The sequence below is a fragment of the Centroberyx affinis genome, unplaced genomic scaffold (assembly GCF_046629955.1).
Source record: "Centroberyx affinis isolate AG114_WGS23_722 - 3 ecotype Tasmania unplaced genomic scaffold, CSIRO-AGI_Caff_v1 ptg007026l_1, whole genome shotgun sequence".
In the NCBI taxonomy this organism is placed as follows: Eukaryota; Metazoa; Chordata; class Actinopteri; order Beryciformes; family Berycidae; genus Centroberyx; species Centroberyx affinis.
Window position 1 is genome coordinate 11782 of NW_027283561.1, and position 17658 is coordinate 29439.

Below are 17658 nucleotides of genomic sequence, written 5' to 3' on the forward strand. Positions count from 1 at the left end.
TTGTGTTGTTTAAAAATGAATATGAACTTGTTTTCTTTGCATTATTCGAGTGTCTGAAAACACTGCATCTTTTTTTTTGGTTATTTTGAGTTGTCATTTTCTGCAAATAAATGCTCTAAATGACAATATTTTTTATTTGGAATTTGGGAGAAATGTTGTCAGGTAGTTTATAGAATAAAGCACAAATGTTCATTTTACTCAAACACATACCTATATATAGTGAAACCAGAGAAACTGATAATTTTGCAGTGGTCTCTTAATTTTTTCCAGAGCTGTATATATATATATATATATACTTTTTTTATACAGTACTGTGCAAAAGTCTTAGGCACCCTAGATTTTTTATATAAATTTCTTATAAGTCTTAGATGTTTATTTGTTTTCTGCATTAGTGTGTCAGTAGACTGCTGTTTATTGTACATTTTTGATATTCAGAAATGTTTCATTTCATTAGTTTTGAAAGCATCTTCGCTTTATGGATATCTTTGACATATGCCTAAGACTTTTGCACAGTACTGTATATGCATATTTGTACATAGTAGTTAAATGTTTAGGTTTACCTCTGTTCATCTTGTTGTCCTTGTTTTTAGCTGTATATTTATTCTGTGTAAGTACATTGAGAGCAATGAAAAACCGGAGTCAAATTCCTTGTATGTGTTCATACTTGGCCAATAAAGCTGATTCTGATTCGGACATTGTTTTCCCCCTACGGTGGGCGTGGATTTCGAAACATGACACGCTCCGCATTGTCTCTATACATGCGGTATATGTGGGGGGTTGGTCATTCTATACCTGGCAACATGAAGAGACGTTTCACAGCGCAGCAAGCTTTGGAGAAAATCAGGCAGCCCGCTGACAGCGAGCAGCGGCCTGGATCGGACTCGGAAGCCGAACTCTCCGAATCCGAGGGCGACAACACCGACGATGAAATCTGGAAGCTTATTCCTCCGGTGGACTCCGAGTCCTCCTCCGACGACGACGACTCCTCCGAGAGCGGGGAGGACACGGAGGCGGCGGCGGCGGCGGCTCCTTCCGATGAATGGAGATCAAAGCACGGGCAAATCGTCTGGTCTCCCACTCACGCCGAGACGCTGCGCTACATTCCGGCGGCCACGGGTGTGACCCCGGGACCCACGCGGTACGCCACCGCGCGCATCAGCACCGTGAAGTCCTGCTTCGACCTCTTCGTGACGGAAGAGATCATCCAGATTCTTCTGGACATGACGAACCTGCAGGGGAAGCGTTCCAGCGCAGACTGGAAAGACATAGACGCCACCGACCTGCAGGCGTACATCGGGCTGCTGATTCTGGCCGGTGTGTACCGGTCACGCAACGAGTCGACCCGCAGCCTGTGGGACGACCACACCGGACGGGCCATCTTCCGGGCCACCATGTCCCACCGTTCATTCAGCCTCATAAACGCCAGCCTGCGGTTCGATGACAAGCTGACACGAGCTGCGAGTCAGAAGCACGACAAGCTGGCTGCCTTTCGGACCGTCTGGGACAAGTGGGTGCCCCGCCTCCCCCTGCTATTCAACCCGGGCCGGGACGTCTGTGTGGACGAGCAGCTCGTCCCGTTCAGAGGCCACTGTCGATTCCGCCAGTACATGCCCAGCAAGCCGGCGAAATACGGGCTAAAGATTTGGGTCACGTGCGACGTCAACACATCGTACGCGTGGAAGATGCAGATCTACACGGGGAAAGCCGCGGACGGTCCCGAGGTGAACCAGGGGAAGAGGGTCGTGCTGGACATGACGGCGGGGCTCCGGGGGAACACCGTGACCTGCGATAACTTTTTCACCACCTACGCGCTGGCGGAGGAGCTCCTGAAGAGGAAGGTGGCCCTGGTGGGTACGATACGGAAGAGCAAGCCGGAGCTCCCCCCGCAGCTGCTGCAGACGAGGCAGAGGGCCGCGCTGTCCTCGCTGTTCGCCTTCACCAAGACCCACACGGCGGTGTCCTACGTGCCGAGGCGGGGGAAGAACGTGCTGCTCCTGAGCACCAAGCACCGCGAGCCGGCCCTGAGTCACAAGGAGCACCAGAAGCCGATGATAATTATGGACTACAACCACTGCAAAGGAGGCGTCGACAACCTGGATAAGGTATGTGAGCCGTTACAAGTCTCGAGCCTCTTTTTTTTTTTTTATATTTCGCTCCTATCTCGCTCGAACCGGAAGTCGTTCTGGTCCGCCATGTTGAAGGTCGTCCCAAAGCTGTCCCAATCCCAATGTTTGTTTTTTTTTATTGTTTTTTTTCTTTTTCTTTTTTATTATTATTATCAGCATCAGCCTATACAAAATTATCCAAAAGCATAAATGGAGTAACAGAACAGTAACAAAGAATAACAGACATACAAATATACAACGTCAGGGGTTACAGACAAAGCTTGACACAAATACAAAATGAACATGGTGCAGTAAAAATTATATTAATGTTAAATTTGGAGCACAAATTTCAAAGTTTTCACAGCTTTTCTATTGCATTAGATCAGTGGTTCTCAACGTGGGGTCCGGGGGACCACCAGGGGTCCTTGAGCGGGTTCCAGGGGGTCCCCAGCAAACTGATGAATTGTTAAACTTCAGCATTACTTCATTTACAAGAAGTTAACACAATAAAATAATGTAGAATAATGACTGTTTTGATCATAGTTTCACTGTTATCTACAGATAGTCATGGATTTCTGGACAAAATCATTATCTAACAAAAAAAATATTTTCAGATTTGGGTCTGAGAGACAAAATCTCATCAAATGGGGGTCTGTGGCTCTAATGTGGACTAGATTAAGGGTTCGTGATATGAAAAAGGTTGAGAACCACTGAGGTAGATAATGTTCTAATGGAGGACTCTGCTTCCTTTTTAAAAGGTACTAAAAATGGATGGACATTCATGGATATAAAACTTGGCCAGCAATATGATGAGATTACACAGAAAAAAAATCATTTTCTAATTCTTTCCTATAATTTGTAAAACCAAACAATACATCCTTCAAGCAAAGTACAAAAGCATCATAGATGGAGTCCAGTATAAAACGACAGACTCCAAGTGTGATCACAAGACCAAAACAAATGGAAGACAGTCTCTGGGTGCAGGTTACATCAAAATCCTTCTTGAATCTCACCAAAAATGACTTGACAGGATAACAGCGATGAATGATCTTAAAATAAATGTCTTTCACTTTGTTAACCAGGAGATATCTATTAGGAAGAGACCATATCTTTTCCCAACACATGTCCTGAACAAGCTCAGTCCAGGTTGCAATTACATATGGGACAGAGACACATTCAGTTTGGAATAAGGTGCAGATTTTTTATTTTTATAGGAAGCAGGAAGAAATTCTTGGTAACCGAAAAGCTTTCCCTCCTTATTGAATAGTTGACTCACCGGTACAATACCATTCCTGAACCAATTGTCAAAAAACAGAGTTTTCTTTTTGTAACACACATCCCTGTTGTTCCATATAAAGTATCTATTTGGAGAAAAATTGTGTGTGAGGAGGGATCTGTGAGGAGCTATGAGCGAGGAGGGAGGATACACAAGAGCAACAATCCCGGAAGACGTTCAGCTGAACGCCATGATGTCAGTGACTCCGCCCCCTACACCTGGCACATTTGAACGAGACGGCAGAGAAACAGTACAAGTGTAAGTGCCCGTTATTTTATGCTTTTTGATATAGAACGTTAATCCAAGAACATGGAGTTACGTTTATTTCATCCACAACCCGTTTTGTTATGTCATAAATCTCACTAACAGCACCCTCCTAACCTGTGTAATGTCTGTTGTACAGCATTGCCTTATTTATCAGACCTGTTAGAAAATATTACGTTACGACGGTAACAAAATGACAAGCATTCACGTGGCTGCCACATCAGCTGCTCATTTCAAGAAGCAAACTGTCACATATAAACCATACATTTGCCTGTCATTAATTGTTCTGATTGAAATAATGTGTCATGGCTTGTAGGCAGAGGTGGGATGTAACAAAGTGAAAATACTTCATTACTGTACTTAAGTAGGATTTTCAAGTATCTGTACTGTAGTATCTGTACTCAAGTTTTTCTTTCACTGAAGACTTTTTACTTTTACTCACTACATTTCAAAAGAAAAATCTGTACTTTCTACTCACTACATTTTCAAAACAGACTCGTTACTCTCGGGAAATCAAAAATATATATATATATATTATATATAATATAATGTATTTTCAGCATCAGACGGCTTCCATCCTGGAAGCAGCTGATCAAGAGCCAGATGTGATCGGCTGCTTGTTCAGCAAAGCGACACCAAAAATTAGGGAAAGGGAGAGAGAGAGAAGCAACACGAAGAAGAGAGTAGCAACAAGAGAGAGAGAGAATTAACGTTAGTGAATTCAGCTGCTGGGGTTCAGGTTCCTGATCTGAGCTGCAGACTCTTTCTCATCTGGGATTCAGAGGAACGCTCAACAGAAAACCAGTTCAGAACATTAGAAATGACTTTTTTAGAGAACGACTTTTACTTTTATACTTTAAGTCAATTTAAGTCCACGTACTTTTATACGTTGACTTGAGTAAAGGATTTGAAACGGTACTTCAACTTCTACCAGAGTATATTTTTAAATGAGTATTTGCACTTTTACTTGAGTAGGGAATCTGTGTACTTCTACCACCTCTGCTTGTAGGTTGCCCTTTACTGACAGGTCTGAAATATATCTCATTTAACAGGGACAGAAGAAGACACAGCCAAATGAATTAAATACAGGTCAGAAAATGACCACCTCTTCACGGGGAAGAGGCATACAGCCAAGAAGGCCTGGGGGTGAGTTCACTGTTTCACGTCTGTTTTCTCAATGCTATTTTGCTCACCAGCACAAGCACCTGCACTGTGTGATAATCAATGCAACATCGCGCTATCACCATTATCCACGTGCATACTAAATATTTAAATAGTTTGCTGTAATTATGTATCTCGCTTATTGTAAGTGATCACACTTAGGCTCTTCCTCTCACTTTGCATGTGAGACTCTCATGAGTCAAATGCCATATGTGAGAATAAACCTTGCTAATAACATATTGGCCCTCATTTATCAATCTAACGTAGAAACCAGCGCAGATCCGAGAGCAGAAATCATCTTACGACAGGGTTCACGTGTGATTCATGAAACGTTCGTATCTCGCCGATCACAGCGTAAGAATGATCGGGCGTTGATAAATGTGGAGGCTGAAAACAATCGTCATTTAAATATCACGCCCCTAAATATTCTCGGTTTAGAGGCCTCGCCCCCAGAGTTTACGACATGGAGAGGCGTAATACGTCCAAGAAGAGAAACTTCTCCGACCTCGAAATAGAAACTCTAACGTCTAAAGTCCAATTGACCCAATTAGTTCTATTTGGCAGCCTGAAAAGTCATCAAAGGAAATCGGAAAAATGCAGTATGGAAAGAAATCACTGCTGCGGTCAACAGCGATCAACAATCGAACTCCAGCTGAGGTTTGAATATTTAATTTATACATCCGTGATATGTATAGCCTATATATATATAATAGTAGCCTAGTATAATAGCTTGTATCGCAATTCTTTACATTTAGGTGAAGAAAAAATGGTCAGACCTCAAACAAGTAGGCTATCTCAAAATGAAAGAGAAATGAATCTTACACCAGAAAACTGTTAACACCGTTAATTGCAAACAATTTGAAAATACCTATTATTGTTAGGGATGGGCTATATGACACATAGTCGATGTAGGCCTTTACAAAATAGAATATTTTGCCATAGGCTACATATTTTTAAGTGATGAATATGTGGCTGCATATGCTTAGATGCCAGTCAGAATACTATATGGTCTAATCCTAACAGTTCTCTGACTCAGCCAGATTTACTCTGCTGCACCGCAAGTCCACGCTGACTCCAAAACTTGCGTACACGAGTTGAGACTTGACGTGAGATTTGATCGTAGCCTCCGCTCACGTCCAAATTGATAAATGCCGAGCTTTGCGTGGAAATGACCGTACGCCCAGTTTTCTGTCGTACGTTCGTTTGGTAAATGAGGGCCAATGACTTTGAATAATAAAGTTCCACAGTTGAATATGTTCTGGCATTGCCACTTCATTGTAATATTACAGTTATTAACGAGAGATGCCCTTTTACTAATATTGAACATAACTGTCTTGTGTCTGGGATCATACCAGGGATGCAATAATTTTACATGTTTTGTACTTCACAGGGAAATCATAAGGATGATGGGCATGGAGGGACGACTTGCCTCCACACAAGTCTTCAAAAAAATGGGACAATATAAAGAGGAAATATAAGGTGAGATTTTGTATTTATTATGAGCTCAGTTCACTTCCATATAAAGCATTTGTGATGGTTGTTGTTTTACATAATGCATCACATTCTAGTGGTTTCAGTGTGTCTACATCTCACTGATAAATCCCCTGTTTGATGTCTTCCAGGAGCTCAAAAATCCACCAACGGGGACAGACGGGTGGGGGCAGAAAAGGAGGAAGAACGATTCCAGGCTTTGCAAGCCAACACAAAAAGATATTTGGATTTGTTCGAAGAATTGGTTAGGAACCAATCATTTGTATTTATTTATTTTATGTTATAAAACAAGTTTGTAAGTTGTGTTAAACAGTATTCACGTATTTTATGTTATAGTCATACGTCTGACAAAGAAAATTACGTTTTTAAGTTGTGGAAAACAATATGTATGTATTTCATGTTACAAGTAAAAAAAATAAATGTTGAAGTTGTGGAAAACCGTGTCGAATCTGTGTTCTTGAAATCCTGGGTCTAACAATCGTTTTAGCCACATAACGCTACAGTTTTGCAGTCTTGAATGCTCCTGTTCTTGCTGGAGCATGTGGCAAATTTGGTCTAGCATTATCTGACACTTCTATAGGCCTGGTACCTTCTTAATTAACTTATCGAGTTACAGCTGATAGTTTGTGAACACACCTAATTAGCCTACATTCAGCTGCTGAATTGCTAAGACTAAGACACAAGGAAAAGACGCAAGTGAGGGAAACGTGGATGCAATCGAAGAGACTTGGAATGTGCCCAAATACACACACACTTATTTATTACCTCAGCCAAGGAGTGCGCTCTCCGAGTGCCCTTCTAGTTCTTACTGAATTTATGTGTGTGTCTGAGATATATTTAGCGCTTTTCTTTTTTTTTTTAAGATTTATTGCTTTATTGACAGAGAGATAGTGAGAGAGAGACAGGAAGGTATGGGAGAGAGAGCGGGAGGATATGCAGCAAATGATTCGAATTCGAAAATCCAGATTCGAATCCGGGTCACTGCGGGAAGGACTGAGCCTTATGGTGCACGCTCTACTCGGTGGGTTTTTTTTCACCTTTTTTTTTTTTTTTTTTTTTTTAAACAAAGAACAGGAGGTCATCATGGGTGTTACAATGTCAGATCACAGTACATTTTTCTACATACATCTTGATATACAATATCACATTTTTCTCAATGGTGTATATACATAATCTATTTTTCCCAGTACTCGATACATTTTTCTAATTTAAGCCATAAAATAAATGTGAGTGTTTCCATACAGTATATTTCATTTATAATCCCCAGCCATTGGTCCCCTGTCGGAGGATCAACCTGTAACCATTTACGAGTTATGGCTTTCCTACTCCCAAAAATATCTTTAAGAAGTATTTATCCTTGTGTAGAACAGTTTCTGGTATTTTTCCTAGGTATAGTGTAATGAATGAGTAGTCTAACTCCACTCCCATTATCTTATCGATCTCAGCTGCCACCTCTTGCCAATATGGTTGTATTTTCGGGCACGCCCAAAAAATATGGAAATGGTCAGCCATTGAGGTTCCACATTGCCTCCAACAAAAGCCCCGGCTCTGTGTGCCTGTTTGCAGTGCTGTTAATTTAGGAGTGATAAAGAATCGCACTAGATTCTTCAATCCAATCTCCCTCCAGGAGCTAGAGTTTGCAGTAGTCACCTGTGTCTCACATATCTCTGTCCAGTCTTCCTCTGTTATTTGCGCGTCTGACTCTTTCTCCCATTTTTGTTTAATGTATTTTGTAGAGTGATTCTTAGAGGCTTGTATACTTCCGTACTTCCATTCTAATCCCTGTATTACAGTCTTTGATTCTGTGTCTGTCTGAATTATACATAAATAAATAATCAATTCTTGAGTACATAGAATGGCATGGGGAGTAATAGGTAAAAAAAAATTCCGCAGCATCCGTTGGACCATTGTGCCATTTAGATTTTTCTTTTTGGATGGGTTAGTTGTATCCAGTTTAGGTTGAATTTGGACATTTAGATCACCACCACATATAAGGGTTCCAAATGATTCCGTGGCTATTAAATCAAGTATTTTCTTAAAAAATGATTTTTTGCTCCCTGGGGGAGCATACATATTAAGCAATGTTACTTCTTTATTATCTAATTTGCCCCTAACTAAGATATATCTCCCCTCTTTATCTTTGACTTAAGACATAAATTCAAAATTTACTGCATTAGGAATCAGGATAGCCACCCCCCTCCTGTGTCCAGATTTATGAGATGAAAATAAGTATTTTGGAATCCAAGTCCTTTCAATTTCTCATGTTCTGGTGGAGAAAGGTGGGTCTCCTGCCAGTAAATTCCCTGCTTCCTTTCTTTTTCATTTTTGCGATGACTTTACTCCTTTTAATCGGACTATGTAACCCATTGACGTTAAGTGTAACTATCTTATATTCCTGACGGTGCATATGTTCGTTTCAAATCGTGTGCACTTGTGTAACATTACCTATGACCTCCTAGTAAACACAGTAAACATTGTATATGAACAACTGTAATAAAATGAGTACAAAGTAAGAAAACAACAAAAGACTTCCAAGTCCGAAGTTAAAATAAAACCTCAAATTGAGAGGAAATCCTCGCGTCAGTCGAGGGCCTCCCGTCAGTGCGAAAGAAAATACTCTCTCGGGTATTCAACGGTCTAATATAACCTCAGGATCCGCATCGCCATTTACATTATCAGTCATTGGGTTGACCTGTCGTGGAGGTGCAAGGCTCCAGCCACTTACCCCACGATCGCGTTAGAGATGTTTACCCTCCGACGTTTCACTCGTCAGTACCGGACGGTCCCGGGGGGAAAGCTCCGTAGCCTCTCCCGTATCCGCTCTCGGTCCACTGCTTGTCGGCACCGATCTGGACCTGCCTTCTCCCACGTTGCTAGTCTCCGCTGCTTTGGCTCTATAGAGTCAGGCTCCTTGACATTTTCTAAGGAGAATCCTTTCTTCTTCTTCAGATCTTTAGCTGCATCTGCCGCGCACTCGTAGATTTGAGTACCGCTGTGGAAGAACACCTTCAATTTGGCTGGATGTGGCGTTTGGAACCGGATCCCCTTGGCTTTGAGGTCCTTCAGTATCCCCACGTATGCCTTTCTTTTCTTCGGTGTCTCGGGGAGGGTAATCTCGATCGGAATAAATCCTCTTCCCTTCGTAGCGGGCTTCTTTCTTTTTCCACGCTGTGTGCAGCACTTGTTCTTTCACTCTGAACTCAAGGAAGTAAGGCACCAGTGATCTGGGCGGTGCATCGCGGGGAGGCTTTGGAGCGAGTGCAGCGCTGTATTCCGAGGTCCACGTCTGCTAGCGGCGGGCCAAGCTCTGACTTTATAAGCCTCGTTACAAACTCCCGGTAGGTTGCTTCCCTCTGATCCCTCCAGCACGGCGTTTACACGGAGGTTGTTCCGTCGTGAGCGTGCTTCTAAATTGGTTAACTTTGCTTGCAGAGCCTCTTGATTCTCTTGACTTTGGTGGTTTGCCTGTAGATTCTTTAAGTTTCTGGTTAATTTCTTCCCTAAACTCGTTCAGCTCCTTCCTCATGTCATCGCGAAAAGAGAGTCACCCATATCGCTTTTGAAATCCAATCTGAGCGCCCGGATCTCATTGTGGATGGCCCGCATACCTGAGTTAGCTACCACTTCGTTAGCTACCACTTCGTTAGCCTTCCCCATCTCACCATTGTTCTCATGACCCTCTTCAACGCCATCGATGTCTTTGGCTGTTTCTCCTTTTTCGCGTTGGGAGCCTGTTTTGCTTTTAATCTTTTTTTTTTGCTTTTCCCCTTCCATGTTAATTTTCAGTACAGTTTTTATTCCTTACGTATTCTTTCCAGGGGATTAAAACCGACCGGTTGGGAGAGGTTCTTTCAAGCAGCCATCTGCTTCAACGCTACGCCGGAAGTCAATAAGCCCCATTTAGTGCTTTTATTATTCAGTATTCCTTGCATTTATATAAAGAATGAATGATATATTTGTGTATGATGAGGAAGAATATTTGTATTCACTCATATTTTCTTTGGTCTTTTTTTTTTTCTTTTGCAGGTTGTCGGCACCTACAGCTGTAGGAGAAGGACCTGTCGGTGGCCACTGGTTCTCTTCTACAACATGCTGGACGTCTCTGCCTACAATGCATTTGTGCTGTGGACGGCCGTGGATCCCTCCTGGAACCAGGCCAAGACCTTTAAACGGAGGCTGTTCATGGAGGAGCTGGGGAAAATGCTGGTGTCCCCGCAAATGCTTCGGAGAGAGCGCCTCCCCCGCACACCAGGCGCCGCCGCCATGGTGGCGGATATGCGGGAGTCAGGTACGGTGGCCCTGAGGGTCAAAACACAACAACATTTCAGAAAACACAATGACATTTCACAAAACACAACAACATTTCAGAAAACACAACAACATTTCACAAAACACAACAATATTTCACAAAACACAACGACATTTCACAAAACACAACGACATTTCAGATTACAGAAAAGGTGGGACAACACTTCTTGTTTGTGATTGGACAGAACCCAAGTCCCTGGCGACAGTTCAATGTCATTTCCTGTTTCTATTGTGTACTACTCTCAGCAGTGTCCTTGCACAAATTTTAAACTGAGTTTGAAAGGATGGAAGAGGAGATTGAAATCATAAGGGAATATTTTAACAAAAGACATTCATATGATGTAATTCTCGATATGCTTTCAACATATCATGACATTAAACACTCTTCGCCATCTCTCGCCATGATGATGATCTTGCCAAGATGGCGAAGAGTGCACTGGATGGCGGCTATTGTTCCATTCTCTGTTCCACAGTCTGTGCGCAGTCTCATGGGAATAATGCCAACACTTCTAATACAGTTAATAAAATTGTTTTTTTATTACTTCAGGGTTGTTGTTTGTTGGTCCACATTTGAGCCACATGATTCTGCAGGAGAACCCGTCTATACAGCCAGATATCGCAATGCCAAACGGTTTTAATTTGTCATACCCGTCTACATGCCACAAGTAATTCGGACCCATAGAATAGTACGTGCGTCTAATAAACCTACAACGTGTCCGCAACAAGGTTCCGCGTGGGTTCAGTTCACGAAGCATTCGCATTACCGTCTCCCTTTTAACACAGAGGCCATGTTTCTGCTTTAAAGTCAACCACATAGTTCTGTATCCAAACATCTGTCCAGGTTCGCGCAGCTGATCAGATGGCCCTTCTGATGTCACTTGTTGAAGAGTAGCCGCCCCGTCTCCTCAGTTCTAATTCTTTCAAGCGCGCTTTCAGGGTTCCACGGGACATTTTAATGTCATGATATGTTGAAAGCATATCGAGAATTACATCATATGAATGTCCTTTGTTAAATATTCCCTTATGATTTCAATCTCCTCTTCCATCCTTTCAAACTCAGTTTAAAATTCGTGCATGGATACTGCTGACAGTAGTACACAATAGAAACAGGAAATGACATTGAACTGTCGCCAGGGACTTGGGTTCTGTCCAATCACAAACAAGAAGTGTTGTCCCACTTTTTCCGTAATCTGAAATGTCGTTGTGTTTTCTGAAATGTCATCGTGTTTTCTGAAATGTTGTGTTTTCTGAAATGTTGTGTTTTCTGAAATGTTGTTGGGTTTTGTGAAATGTCGTCGTTTTGAGAAATGTCGTTGTTTTGTGAAATGTCGTGTTTTGTGAAATGTCGTGTTTTGTGAAATGTCGTGTTTTCTGAAATGTTGTTGTGTTTTCTGAAATGTCATTGGCCCTCATTTATGAAACGAACGTACGAAGAAAACTGGGCGTACGGTCATTTCCACGCAAAGCTCGGCATTTATCAATTTAGACGTGAGCGGAGGCTACGATCAAATCTCACGTCAAGTCTCAACTCGTGTACGCAAGTTTTGGAGTCAGCGTGGACTTGTGGTGCAGCAGAGTAAATCTGGCTGAGTCGGAGAATTGTTATTAGACCATATATTCTGACTGGCATCTAAGCATATGCAGCCACATATTCATCACTTAAAAATATGTAGCCTATGGCAAAATATTCTATTTTGTAAAGGCCTACATCGACTATGTGTCATACAGCCTATCCCTAACATAAATAGGTATTTTCATATTGTTTGCAATTAACGGTGTTAACAGTTTTCTGGTGATTAATTAAGATTCATTTCTCTTTCATTTTGAGATTTTGAGAGCCTACTTGTTTGAGGTCTGACCCTTTTTTCTTCACCTAAATGTAAAGAATTGTGATACAAGCTTTATATTAGGCTACTATTATATATATAGGCTATAAATATCACGGATGTATAAATTAAATATTCAAACCTCAGCTGGAGTTCGATTGTTGATCGCCGTTGACCACAGCAGTGATTTCTTTCCATACTGCATTTTTCCGACTTCCTTTGATGACTTTTCAGGCTGCCAAATAGAACTAATTGGGTCAATTGGACTTGGGACGTTAGAGTTTCTATTTCGAGGTCGGAGAAGTTTCTCTTCTTGGACGTATTACGCCTCTCCATGTCGTAAACTCTGGGGGCGAGGCCTCTAAACCGAGAATATTTAGGGGCGTGATATTTAAATGACGATTGTTTTCAGCCTCCACATTTATCAACGCCCGATCATTCTTACGCTGTGATTGGCGAGATACGAACGTTTCATGAATCATATGTGAACCCTGTCGTAAGATGATTTCTGCGCTCGGATCTGCGCTGGTTTCTACGTTAGATTGATAAATGAGGGCCATTGTGTTTTGTGAAATGTCGTTGTGTTTTGACCCTCAGGGCCACCGTACTCAGGGGACTCAGACAGCAGCCCCAGTAAAAGGAGGAGGTGGTGCGAGTTCTGCAGTGGCAAAAAAAAGAAGATTGCCACCACCTGCACCAAGTGTGGCAAACATACCTGCAAAGACCACTCATCCACATACTGCAGCTCCTGCTGCACATGAACTGAAGTGAACTCTCTCTCTCTCACACAGGCACACACACACACACTCTCTTTCTCAATTCAATTTCAGTTGAAATGAGTGTGAATGTATTGTTGAAAATTCGTTTTTGATTGACAGAAGATTGTAAGCCTCTGATTGGCCAAATTAAAAAATGATTGACAGTTACCCCGCCCTCTCAAAGTCTCCGGTCTGCAGAAGCGAGGCAAGGCAAGGCAAGGGGTTGCCAGGTCTGCCGGTGTCGGGCTGTTTCTACAGCCAGGCTGTGTTCACTGAGTCTGTATCTGGTCAAGGTTTTCCTCAGTTTAGGATCAGTCACACTGGTCAGGTAATCTGCCAATGTGTATTGTCTGTTTAGGGCCGAATATGTTTCTAATTTTGTTAGAGCAGAGCGGACTCCTCCCACCGCTCAGCTCCTGGCACTGAAGGGCTTTACAGTGGTAGGAGTGGGGGTTGCTGGTTTTCAAATGGATGCAGAATTTGATTGCTCATTTTTGTAAATTTAGAAATAGTGGGTATTGGCCTAATTCTGCCCTGCATGCATTATTGGGGGCATTTCTTTGTACTCGAAGGATGGATTTACAGAGTTCTGCATGCAATGTTTCAATTGGATGTTTGTCCCAATTTTGGAAGTCCTGTTTTGTTCGTGGTCCCCAGATTTCGCTACTGTATAATGCAATTGGTTCTATAATTGAGTTGAAATTTTTTATCCAGGTCCGAATTGGTATGTCAATTTGGGTTTTTTCTTTTGATTGCATAGAATGCCCTTCTTGCTTTCTCTTTCAGTTCATTCACAGCTTTTCTTAAATTACCGGTTGCACTGATGTTAATACCCAAGTAATTATAGTTCTTAGTGTCTCTTCCCCAAGTTTGAAAGTGTCTTCCCGAGACCCAGACCTTCTCTGGAATATCATCACCCTAGTTTTCTTCAGGTTCACTGTTAAAGCCCAGGTCTGACTGAACTTCTGCAGGATGTCCAGGCTCTCCTGCAGTCCTTCTTGAGTCCTTGACAGGAGGACCAGGTCATCGGCAAAGAGGAGAAGTTTGACCTCCTTGTCCAGTAGAGTGGGGCCAGGAGCAGTGGACTGTTCTGTTTTGTGGGCGAGTTCATTTATATAGATATTGAACAAAGTGGGACTGAGGCTGCACCCTTGTCTCACTCCACGTCTCTGTGGGAAGTACTTTGTTCTCTGGTGCCCAATTTTTATTGCACATTCATTATTTTCATACATTGATTTTATACAATCATACAATCATTTGTCCCCTATGCCACTTTGAATTAGTTTGTATAATAGTCCCTCGTGCCAAAGGATCAAATGCTTTCTGGAAGTCGATAAAACAGGAGTAGATTTTGGATTTGTTTTGGTTAACATGAGTGTCAGTTAAAGTTGTAAGAGTGTGTAGGTGGTCTGTGGTTGAACAATTTGGCATAAACTCAATTTGACCTTTGTGGATTATACTGTGTTCATTTAAGAAATTGACTGTTCTTGAGTTGATTACACTGCAAAAAAACTTTTCCCAAGTTACTACTTACACAGATTCCTCTGTAATTTTGGGGCTCAAATGTATCTCCATTTTTTTTATATAGGAGTAATGATTCCTCTATTCCAAGTCTCAGGATAACAGCCAACAGTAAGGATCAAATTAAACAGTTTCAGGATGGCTACATGGCATTTTTCAGAGCTGTATTTCAGCATTTCGTTTGAAATGCCATCAGGGCCACATGCTTTTCTGCACTTAAGTGCCTTTATTTTTGTTGTCAACTCCTGTAATGTTATTGGGAGATCTAAGTTCTGATAATCTTTTACTGTTTTTTATAGTTTGTGTAATCAAATGTAACTGTTTACTGGTGTTTTGTAGTTTTTTCTGTCTTATGGTATTCTTATATCTTTTAAGAATCTCACAATATTGAAGGTGAAGGGAGTCATCTGCTGGATATCTGTGTATGTCTGTCTCTCTCTCTCAATTTTTCAATTCAATTCAGTATGTATGGCAGAAAATAGTAAATATGTTTTGTGTTTGTTTGCACGTGTTTGTGTGTGTGTGTCATAGGTCTACTGTATATAAGAACAATTCATGTTTGTTTAATTGTCTTTGTCTCTCTCGCTCGCTCGCTCTCACACATACTAGTATTTCTGTTCTGAATTTCTTGATATGTTCAATGTTCTTGAATTTTGAAAAATAAATCTTGTTCTTGTTCAAAGTGATCTTGTATTTTTGCTTTATTTCCAGTGCAAAATAAGGCAATAGGCTATTAGAAGGTAAAAACATTGAAGGGTAATAGGAGTAATAAAAAAAAAAGCAATAATGGACATTTCACATGGACTGTAAGTTAACAGGTGAGATTCTTTACTTTAATGTAATACTGCACAAAAAATAATAATGCATAACAAGCAGTGATGAGTGGGCCCTCGCAGCTGTGTGCAAGTCGGGGTGTGCTGCAGCCGGGGTGTGTAGCAGCCGCGGTGTCGTTACCGGACACCGACCGGTCGACGTGGCCCACACCATGAAAATTCCATTTAAATCCAATGATGATTGTCACGAAAGGCTTACTTCCTGTCGCCAGTAGGTGGCGCAATGCCTATGACTCCTAATTGGCCTGTAGATGTCCTCAGGCCTGGACTGTGGTCCAGCATGTGAAATCTGGTGCAGATCGGACAATGTACACAAGTTCACACAACTTCCTGTTGCCAGTAGGTGGCGCTATGACTATAACTGAATATCGGCCTGTAGATGTGTTCAGGCCTGGACCGTTATCAAACCTGTGAAGTTTGGGCCAGATTTGACCATGTACAGTTGCGTTACAACCCACTTCCTGTTTTGTGTTGCCAGTAGGTGGCGCAATGCCTATGACTCCCAATTGGCCTGTAGATGTCCTCAGGCCTGGACTCTTGTCCAGCATGTGAAATTTGGTGCAGATCAGACAATGTACGCTCAAGTTAACGCAGCTTCCTGTTTCATGGCGAAACATCGAAATTCGCCATGCCGCCAGGGCAACGCCGTTCGATGAAAGCTCCCGATCTTCGCAACTAAGCGTCATCATGGTCCTACGGCTTTTCTGACCACATTTGAGGTGGATCTGGCCAACCCGCTGGGAGAAGCACATCAAAGTTTAAAACATGTAATTTCCTGTTGCCAGTGGGTGGCGCTATGACTATAACCGAATATCAGCATGTAGATGTGTTCAGGCCTGGACTCTAGTCAAACGTGTGAAGTTTGGGCCAGATTTGACCATGCACAGTCACGTTACAACCCACTTCCTGTTTCGTGTCACCAGTAGGTGGCGCAATGCCTATGACTCCTAACTGGCCTGTAGATGTCCTCAGGCCTGGACTCTGGACCAGCATGTGAAATCTGGTGCAGATCGGACAATGTAAACTCAAGTTAACGCAGCTTCCTGTTTCATGGCGAAACATCGAAATTCGCCGTTCCGCCATGGCAACGCCGTTCGACGAAAACTCCCGATGTTCACAAGTAAGCGTCATCAAGGTCCTACGGCTTTTCTGTGGTCAACCCGCTAGGAGCAGTACACCACAGTATAAAACATGGCATTTCCTGTCGCCAGTAGGTGGCGCTATGACTATAACGGAATATTGGCATGTAGATGTGTTCAGGCCGGGACTCTCATCCAACGTGTGAAGTTTGGGCCAGATTTGACCATGTACAGGCCAGTTACAAGCCACTTCCTGTTTCGTGGCGAAACATGGAAATTTGACACCACGCCCACGCCGTGTGACGAAAACTCACACTTCGCACAACTTTTCATCGTCGAGGTCTTTTGTACATGTTGACCAAGTTTGACGTGGATCCGATGAACCGCCTAGGAGGAGTTCGTTAAAGTCCGACCCCTGCAAATGGCCAAAAACGCCAAAAATGTCACAATCAATTCAAAATGGCCGACTTCCTGTTGGTTTTAGGCGCATGGTACCACTAGACTTTTTTTTTAAAGTCTGGACATGATACACGTGCCTACCAAGTTTCGTAAGTCTAGGACAAACGTACGGCGAGGGATACTCCGTTGAAATTTTGTAGGGGGCGCTATCGAGCCGTTTTGCCGCGATGTTTCGCCATGAAACAGGAAGCTGCGTTAACTTGAGTTTACATTGTCCGATCTGCACCAGATTTCACATGCTGGTCCAGAGTCCAGGCCTGAGGACATCTACAAGCCAATTAGGAGTCATAGGCATTGCGCCACCTACTGGTGACACGAAACAGGAAGTGGGTTGTTACGCGACTGTACATGGTCAAATCTGGCCCAAACTTCACAGGTTTGATAATGGTCCAGGCCTGAACACATCTACAGGCCGATATTCAGTTATAGTCATAGCGCCACCTACTGGCAACAGGAAATGACATGTTTTAAACTTTGCTGTGCTTCTCGTAGCGGGTTGACCAGATCCACCTCAAATGTGGTCGGAAAAGCCGTAGCACCTTGATGACGCTTAGTTGCGAAGATCGGGAGCTTTCGT

General features: G+C 42.6%; 1 protein-coding gene and 1 long non-coding RNA gene across 2 annotated transcripts; both read left to right on the forward strand.

The window, feature by feature from the left end:
* Positions 1-800: 800 nt before the first annotated feature.
* LOC139639268 (piggyBac transposable element-derived protein 4-like) lies at positions 801-15298 on the forward strand. The gene is made up of 3 exons (XM_071513347.1): positions 801-2102; positions 10324-10585; positions 13029-15298. The coding sequence occupies exons 1-3, from the start codon at positions 801-803 to the stop codon at positions 13190-13192; spliced, it is 1728 nt and encodes a 575-aa protein (XP_071369448.1). The 3' UTR covers positions 13193-15298.
* Positions 4697-6667, forward strand: LOC139639269 (uncharacterized). The gene is made up of 3 exons (XR_011694857.1): positions 4697-4791; positions 6197-6285; positions 6429-6667. It is a non-coding gene; the product is annotated as an uncharacterized lncRNA (long non-coding RNA).
* Positions 15299-17658: the final 2360 nt, after the last annotated feature.